Source organism: Gymnodraco acuticeps, unplaced genomic scaffold (genome assembly GCF_902827175.1).
Source record: "Gymnodraco acuticeps unplaced genomic scaffold, fGymAcu1.1, whole genome shotgun sequence".
NCBI classification, from domain to species: Eukaryota; Metazoa; Chordata; class Actinopteri; order Perciformes; family Bathydraconidae; genus Gymnodraco; species Gymnodraco acuticeps.
In genome coordinates this window covers 2666904-2676586 of record NW_022991219.1, presented here as the reverse complement: position 1 = coordinate 2676586, position 9683 = coordinate 2666904, and the positions used below count along the sequence as shown (strand labels likewise).

The 9683-nt window shown below is 42.0% G+C and overlaps 1 protein-coding gene across 2 annotated transcripts in view; it reads left to right on the top strand.

Annotated features, from left to right (window-relative positions):
• Positions 1–512: 512 nt before the first annotated feature.
• Positions 513–9683, top strand: part of gnav1 (guanine nucleotide binding protein (G protein) alpha v1) — a 36778-nt gene continuing 27607 nt past the window's right edge. Inside the window, exons 1-3 of one of the 2 annotated variants that reach the window (XM_034239188.1) lie at positions 513–1259; positions 1603–1686; positions 9194–9286. In XM_034239188.1, coding sequence (XP_034095079.1) covers positions 1122–1259; positions 1603–1686; positions 9194–9286 — 315 coding nt within the window. In that variant the 5' untranslated portion in view covers positions 513–1121. Of the gene's footprint in view, positions 1260–1593; positions 1687–9193; positions 9287–9683 lie in introns of both variants that reach the window. The other variant, XM_034239187.1, reaches the window with a different exon arrangement.

Sequence of the window (9683 nt, the reverse complement as noted above, 5' to 3'; positions counted from 1 at the left end):
GCTGTTTTTGTATTGAGGCCTATTGTAGTAGTTAATGGAGTAGCAATTACAAGTATTTATTTTACACCAGGAAGACCCAATGGTCCTTTAGCTGTCAGGCTTCAGAAAAAAAAACTTGTAATTATAAATGTATTTTTGTAAGTGCAGTGGCTCTAGAAGACAGGAAGTATTCCCAAAAAAGATACAGAGAATAATAAGGAAATAGTTTCTTACCAAAAATGTGATTGAATTGTTTTAAACTTTTCTCAAATTCATTCACTTTCTCCACACCTCTAAAATCATAGAAAAAATACACAACACCCCTTTTTTGTTGAATAACCAACAACTCATTTCCACCACAGGTAATTTTTATTTCACATAACATTTTCTCAGGACTGTGTTTTGTTGCATGTCCAAACAGGTCATGCTTGTCAGTGTGTTTGGTGACATCACACTGTAAATCCCGCCATAAATGCACACCTGTAACCTGAGCAGGTGTAATCGGCCATCATGATTGACAACACGTAGGTCATACTGTAGGCTATATGATAATGTTTACATTGAGAATATGTTATGTGTGTGAAAGAAAGTCACTTTTAACTACGAACAATGTTATTTGTTGAATGTTTTCAGTTACTTTCCATACTTTTAGTTAGTTCGTTTTCTCCTCATGCACAGGTGAAGTTTCCCACTCAGCAGTTTGTCCCGGCACGTCACTTCCCAGGGAAGTCCGAAAAGTTTTCCATCTGTGCGGCGGTGCGGGAGGAGGAGGCTCTCTGAGGAGAAACTGGGGTCTCAGCCAAGGCGGTAGGGCAGATTTGAAGCGCAGTGACATGACACAAGCGGTGTTTTTTACGGCTCAGGACTGAAAAACCTACCACCCAGAACATTCTGCCACTGACACGGAACTTGGAGCGATGCTTAAAATCACTTTCGTCCCGACGGGTTGAGCTCCAACTCTAGCTTCGAGTTTTGAGGATGTTTCGGAGATGGCCTGAACTTTTCTTCCTTCCCAGAGTTAACAGTCACCCTGCAGTTTACTCGGAGCATGCAGCCTTTAGAAACACACTCCGGTAGCTCGGTTCTGGACTCCCTGCTTTTGTTTTTCCTCTCAGGCCGGGGGAGGAGATGAGTTTCTCAGGATGGGACTGTGCCTCGGTACCGAAGTCTCAGAGGAGCAGAAGAAGGCGAGGATACTCAGTGCCAAGATAGACAGAGAGCTGTACGAGGGCGCCAAGCGGGAGATGAATGTGGTTAAAATCCTGCTACTAGGTGAGGCTGCACACCCTGATCATAAGAACTCACCTGAGACATAAGGTGAAGGGCTAAAACCTGCATTTGGAATCCATCACGGGATATGTGTTCAGTGATTGGCATGATTTTAAAAAACAAAACAATTTCCATGTTGAAAGTGATACTAAAGTTTAATTATTAATTATGGTTCCTCATGAGCCACTTTTCTATTTAAACCAATACAGATTCCATGTTTAAAAACTAGTGACCCACATTTGATTACAAAAAGATAAATGATAGTAAATGCAACTTTATTTGGATTTATCTCTATTAAAAAAAGAAAAGTAAACACAGTTAACCCATTATTTCAACCTCCTCCAGGGGCAGCAGAAAGCGGTAAAAAGCACTTTGGTGAAACAGATGAAGATCATCCACAGTAATGGATTCACCAAGCAAGAGCTCATCAGCTTCAAGGTTGGAAAAACACACACACACACACACACACTCTTAAATAGACTGGTCCACTCTCTTTGATGTTGTTTTGTTGATCAGATAGCCGTCTATTAGCATACAGTGTGGTTGGTTTCCAGAAGAAGAGCTGGATAAACAATCACATTTGTCTCTTAGCTTTTAAAGGGAAGTAACCATGTCATTATCACATAGCAGAGCGTTGACTTGAGTCAGACTGGATGACAAATCTGATGACTTAAGTCTCAACTTCACAAACCCAATTATGACCTGCAACTCAACTCAACTTCACATGGAATCGAGCATTTAGACCTGAAAGTACTTGATACCTCCACAGGCCAAAATATATAAAAGGATGTTATTTAAATAAGTTTGCCACAAATCAATTTCATTGCCAGTACCAAAAAACATTGCTTTACTAACTACTAGCAAGTCGACAGTGACACTTGAAAGAACTAACGTACATTACGGAGAAACGTAGAAGGAATAGAAATTGCAGAAGGAAGGAGACTCCATCACTTGGTTAGGACTTGAAATCTTAAGTTAAGGACTTGGTAATTTTGGGACTTGAGGGCAAAACTATGACTTGGTCCCACCTCAGCTAACAAGTTCATGACCTGACTCCAAACAGAGGCAGAGTGAGGAGGGTTGTGTTTTATACTGCAGACACAGCAGCGCTTTATTACAGGTGAAATCAAATCTAAAGATTGAGAAGAACAGGAGTTGAGACGATACACGAGGCGATGTTTGCTTCCTGTGTGGGGACGGAGATTCCTCTGGATACCCGGGTCAGATCCAAGTTGGTATGCAGTGGTTTGGCTCACATCTGCTCTTCTTTCTGTGTGTGTGAGAGCAACTGGAAGCCAAATTCCTGCGTTGTAGGCCTACTAGGGGCTGGGGTGGGGTGGGGATAATGGAAACACACACACACACACACACACACACACACACAGAAGCTTCACACCATCAGCTTGTTTTTTATTGAAGGGCTTATCTTTTTCCACATCCCCCTCCTTATAATCTCACCACCGTGTTTTTACTTCCTCTCCCCCTCTTCCCTTTCCTATTTACTATTCTGTATCTTTTTTCCTCTTTTTCTCTCCGAGCCTCTTACTTTCTGTTATACACAAAATTAGTATTTGATGACAGGAAAAGGCCTTTTTTCTATCGTCAGCAGGCTGTAGATACCTGCACTATAATAAACAGCCCTGTCACTGGAATACACTGGCAAGGCTAACTTCATAGATATGATGATGGAGTTTGAAACCTTCCTAGGCTTAATTTCACCCTACGAGAGTTCATCCAGAAACAAAAATGACTTTAACTAAAAAAGAACCAAGCTTTTGAACAGATGTTTTGGCGTTCGTGTGTGTGATCATTTAGGTCCAAAACACTGTCAAACTAAGTCAAAACCTTGGCAGTATCTCATTGGTCAGGATTACACGCAAACTCGCACTCATATGAAATATGGAGGTCCCAGTTGTTTGTACAGGCAGCTGGGATGCCTTAGTGCATTCCTAGATATTAAAGACTTCCCTCCTCTGCTCTCACTTCTCATAACAGTCACCTTGTCTGCAGTTCACCCCTGTCAACACCAGCCTCATGCTCCATTTAATTAATTATTTTATTGGCTGTACAAAAAGACCACAAAAAGCATAAACCAGGGGGCCCCTTTTAAGTAAATACAGAAAAAGTATGCCCTGTGTCTTTTTTTTATACAGTTACATATAAAAAAACTGATTTATAAAGTAAAGAAATCTATGCCATATAGATTTAGAACATCATTGTGTTTCGTACACAAATGTATTTTACATGTGCAAGCATGCACACGCGTAACACCATGAGGTTAATACCACTAGTCAAATCTCTTTTGTTGAACATGCTGTCAGTTGGCGTCGCCTTTGTTCTCGGGTGACGCCCTTACTTTGGAAAAAAAGACACTAACCCACAAACCTGACCATCCCAACCTCCCACAGCAAACACACACACACACACACACACACACACACACACACACACACACACACAATGTCTGTTTGTTTCTATCTCGCTATCTTCACCAAGCGTCTGTGTTCACCAGTGTTGCAGTAAACATCTGGATGCACGTTTCCTGCTCCTCGCTTTCCACTCTCTAGTTCCCCTGAAGGCACAGCAGGAAAATCCTCCTCTTTATTTCTCTATCTGGTCTTTTGTGGCCATGCCAGTCAGGTTAGTATTGCATTAGGACCCTGACAGGGCCGCCTGTCTGAGGAGCTGGAGAGGAGAGGGGCTGCTCTTTGTCTCATCCCTCCTTTATTTGCAGCCTGAGGCCACGGTGTTGTATTTACTCTGGATAGGCTGAGATTTTCCCTTCATTCTTTTCCAATCACACGCCTTTGTCAACAACACACACACACACACACACACACACACACACACACACAGTCTGGGGTAAATGATTAAACATCAGGCCATCCCGAGTTCAGCCGCATTCTTTGTTGGGTTTTTGTTGCAACCACTTCATCACAAGACAACCGCTACTGGCTGTTGGTTTGTGAGTGGAGGGAGCCGATCCAAACAGTAAACTGGGCTAAAACAATAGTTCAGTTTATCTGGAGGGATTTAGAGATTACGTTGTGGTAATGGGAGTTGTATTATCCATTTAGTTCCCACAGTCTAAACTGTGGTGGTAATGGTGGTGGGATTATTACTAGTCAGCAGGAAACAAAAGTTAGGGAGAGGTGAGAGATTTTCTGTCTGTTGGACTTCCTGCAAAACACACACACAGGTGAAAAACGGTGTCTTTTTACCCTGTACTTTTCCATAGAGATGACGACTAGATGATGGTGGATTCAGATTACCTGTGTGTGTGTGTGTGTGTGTGTGTGTGTGTGTGTGTGTGTGTGTGTGTGTGTGTGTGTGTGTGTGTGTGTGTGTGTGTGTGTGTGTGTGTGTGTGTGTTGTGTGTGTGTGTGTTGTGTGTGTGTGTGTGTGTGTGTGTGTGTGTGTGTGTGTGTGTGTGTGTGTGTGTGTGTGTGTGTGCTGTGTGTGTGTGTGTGTGTGTGTGTGTGTGGGTGTGTGTGTGTGTGTGTGTGTGTGTGTGGTGTGTGTGTGTGTGTGTGTGTGTGTGGTGTGTGTGTGTGTGTGTGTGTGTGTGTGTGTGTGTGTGTGTGTGTGTGTGTGTGTGTGTGTGTGTGTGTGTGTGTGTGTGTGTGTGTGTGTGTGTGGCAATTCTGCAGAAATGTATGTTAGCCGTTACAAGCTGATTTGTAGTTTGTCACTGTAACACAAAGATGGTGTAGCCCTGGCTGTCCCGCCTCCCTACTTTACTGTCAACACAAAACTAGAGTAAGCCTTGAGTCACAGAGGGAGGAACCTGGAAACAATTGATAAGGAGGTCAAAGGTGGAGGAAGGGGCGAAAGATATAGGGGAGAGAACAACAGCTATACACCAGAGAGGCTGTATTTATTTAATTTGAACTCCTGTATAATAGCAACCAATTCAACCAATCCAATACATTTCGCCTTTGTGATGATCCAATTTTGCTAAGTTGGTTCAAACTTCATGCAACATTTTGGGGATGTGTTTACTGTATTTTCTTTTGAATTAGTGCTGCAAAAACAATCTTTTAAACTTGAATATGAGAATAGTTGGCAATAAATATGATCATTGAGTAGCTGGGTTTGTGTTGTAATGCCCAGCTCATGTGTTGAATTATAGCAAATGCTGCCTTCTTTTTTGTTGAAAACAAAAAAACTTGACAGACAATAATACTTTCTTTATGTAGTATGTATGTAGCCAGCCCTTGATAAATGTATTTTTGAATATAATGCTTGATAAAGCTAATGCCACTTAATCGATCAATTGCAAAATGGAGATAAAGCAGATTGAAGGTATTTTTGTCAGTCGAAGCTAACACAATCTGTTTTCGTGAATATACCTAGTACCCACGTAACTGAAAACCAAACTGGGACCCTTTTCAAATGGCTGGCTATGCACCTCTTGGCCTAGTGGTGGGTGCAAATGTACAATGTGACCCTGTGGAGGTGAATCAACTGATCATTTACTTTAAATAGGCTGATAACATTCACAGTGGGTGCCATCACCCCTATATCGCCAACTGCCTGCACTTACTGATGTTTTTTGTCATAAATCATAGAAACTGCACCATAAAATTATTCTATTTAATGTTCGTACCACTGTAACAATGCTGCTATTATGATCTAACTAATCTAGAGTTACATGCATTTGTATATCTTAGTGGAATACAGTGATGATGAGGTACAAATACACAGAGCAGCTTATTCCTGATACAAATCAATGCGGCTTTCCCCTTAAGATGAAGCCCCGTCACCTCTCTGAGTTATCTCATCTCACACATCTCACTGGGTGAGCAACACATCTCAAACCGGACACCAAAACACACACACACACACACACACACACACACACACACACACACACACACACACACAGAAGAGCGACCAGACCGTGACAGAATCCTGACGGAATGTGGAGCTTATCTTTGGCCGGCAGGATTATAACACACACACACACACACACACACACGTCCCAACTCTCTGCTGAAGTTATTCTGCTCAATCACTCAAGTTTTCCAAGCTCTAAAACGGAGTTATGAGTTTAATTTGTGGGAGTTTAACACACACTTTAACTCATCTACGTTCTCAATAACACTTGATAGCTGCTCCATGGGGTGTGATGATACACTCGCCAAGGGCGCCGGAAGCGGGGGGGCCATTGGCCCCCCCACTTTACGGCCCTGCCCCACATTTTCGCAGCAGCGGATGCCGCGGAACACTGTACACATCCCGTTTCAATAATTCCCCTCTACTCTATAGTCGCATCTAAAAAGAACGCCATCTGATCTAGCTGTGTATATTTTGTTATTGTTGATTGTTATATTCAATCTCATTAGCTACAGGCATTTTTGAAGCTTGTAAAGGGAAGAACACAGCTCGCCTCTCACTCGCCACTCTGCTCTTCCACAGCGCCGCTTCCCCTCCCTCCGCTGACATTATGAATGTAAGGCATAGTAATCATAGATAACACCGCAGGGTCCGTTACAGTTTGTTTTCATCTGATTTCAAATAAACAAAATCTTGGCTTTCAGAATATTAAACTTGTTTCGGCAAATTCAGATGATAAATACAGCTTTGAAGCTTTTAACGGCATAATTACAAGCAGAGAACGGAGTAACTTGACGTCACAGCAAGCATAACAACAGCCGGTGTTTCTCCTGAGAGTTTTCCCCGGGAAACAAACGCAAATATACACAAACACACACACGTATACGCACACACACTCGCGAGCTTCCCCCAGACCAGTAATCCAAACGAAAATATCTTCCCTCCGTAATACTTTGATCATTTGCTCCGCTAATAATCAATCAGATCGATCCAGAGAAGAGGAAACTTTAAAGGCCTTTTTCTCAAAATGATGACTCGGTGACAGTCATTATATAATGTGACATATGATGCTTAATGTAGTACAAAAACAATCCTGATATCATTAGAAAGCTAGGAATCTCCTCTTTCCAACAGTGTATACAACTCAAAATGTGTCTTCGGATCAATGCGACTGATTTCGATGGAGCAGGTCACTTGCATTAGCCTAGGTCAAATACAGCAGGCAGACATAACAGGAAGAATATGTACATTTTAATCCAATCAAATAGGACATTGTCACACCATTCAAATGTATCCATGTACATTACAACCAATAACAAAGCTTAGATGTGTTTATTTGTTACGTTGTTTACGTTATGTGTTACGTTGTTCAGTGTGTGTCAGCCGTTAACCTAGATAGATAAACTTGCAAACATGTCAGAAGAACCGGCGCATAAGAAAATAAAATACAGTCAAACTAAGCTGAAATTCAACAACTTTAATGTCACATCCCTGACATCCACAACTCCGGAGCCTGGTCCTTCAACCATAGAACCAGCGCAGCCAGATGAACCAGCAGCAGCTCTGCGGCCGCAGAGGCTGTCAAAACCGCCACCGCCGGCATCGTTGAACCGAAACAGGCTGGTTCCGACTGCATGGAGGTTTGTTGTCGGGACATTGTGACGGGCCAATAAAAGCTTATTTGGGCAAAGAGAAAGGTACTTCAATGCAGAATGGTACAAAAACAGAGAGTGGTTAATTATTTGCAAAACCACTAAACGAGCCTTCTGTGAAATATGCAGATATGCTGCTGTCAAACGGCTTGTAACTTTCTCCAAATGTGGAGATGACAGCTTTGTAAATACCGAGTTAATAACTGGAACTTTTCACAGAGCTTACTTCAGTCAAACACCAGTCAACATTCAGCTTGTCAAACAAGAGCTTAGCAGGAAAAAAGAAGAGATGGAATGATGTGTGGGCTGGTCTGTATAGTTTAATGTACAGGAAAGGAGTGAGCAGAGGGTTGAGTTGTCCATTCTTGTTCTGTTTTCTCTGACTATCTTCCTCCTGAAGACCCTCTCAGACTTTCATTTGCTCGCGCTACTAAAGAGACACGTTACCATGGAAACCAAACAATGGTATAGCTGTATTGAAGTCCGAGTGGAAACAGTAACATTTTGTGCGTTATGTTAGAATGAAACAAATCAGATTTAGTCAGAAATCGGGAGAAATGCGGGATAAATATGACCCCGGGAGGAAAACGGGAGTCTCCCGCGAAAATCGGGAGGGTTGGCAAACACATACACACGCACTTTTTGCCCCCCCCCCACTTCTGAAATGAATCCGGCGCCGCTGACACTCGCACACTCATTCAAACAATGCTGCACATAAACATACATATACTTTATATGTATACAAATTACTGCATACTTTAACAATGTTAGATGCAGAAGGAAAAACTAGGGTAATTACATATTTGTGTAAGTATATGTTCTAGGCCAGCCAGCTTACATTTGATTATTAAAATGATACCCACATTGGAATAATTAGTTATTTGGCATTTAAAAACAATTATTAAAGCTTTAGCTACAAAGTTTTTGTTTTTTTTGGAGCTTTGTTTTTTGGCTCCTTTTATTTGACAGAGTAGAGACAGACAGGAATGGGGATGAAAAGAGGTGTATTACATGTAAAGCACCCATGGCTGGACTGTTACACAGGACATTGAAATAATGTGGGATCTGCCACATGCAACAAAAGGCTGCGGGTCAGACTCGAACTCCTGCCCGCCTCATATTAAACGTGCACATCTGAGAGTTATACCAATCTTCTCATCTAACCTTTATTTTTTGTAGTGGTTCTTTCCCTGTGCGTTGGTAGGGCAGTACAAACAATCAACAGGAAAACACTTGGGGAGGAAATGCAATAATAAGACAAACTTAAGTCAGGCTGCAGTAGTCAACAAACCCACCACTATTAAAAGTGTCTGTTTCTGTGAATCAAGGTTAAATAATACAGCAAGCCCCCAATGTATAGTTTGATTAAACAGTGTTTGTGTGTGATATAGCAAATCCAGCATTAGTCAGAATGTTATTTCTTTTCATGAACTTAATGCATGGATGTTTGGCAGCCTGCTGTACTGGATAACCTCCTGACCTCCATGAAGTTCGTCCTCCACGGTATGGGCGTCCTGCGGATCAACCTGGCTAACAGCAGGAACAAGGTAAGCCGCACTCCTGGCCTTTTCTACTTTATTACAAATGTCCTTTTAATCTGCCCTTTTCTCCAAATGTATCTATTTTTCTTTCTCATACTGATCCTCTTGTGTTCAAATGTATCTATTTTTCTTTCTCATACTGATCCTCTTGTGTTCAAATGTATCTTGAGTTCAATGCTGCTGGTTTTCCTGCACTTCACCAAATTCTCCACTAGAGAGCAGCATCTCAGCACTGCAGGCACAGCTACTGCATCTGGCAACACACACACGCACACACAAACACATAGATCAGAAAGTTAGATGGATAGTGGTGGGTGGATTAATTGTGAGGTTAGATTTGATTTGAACTTTTCTGTCAGTTTTATAACTCATACACACTGTCCACCCACTCCGCCATGATGAA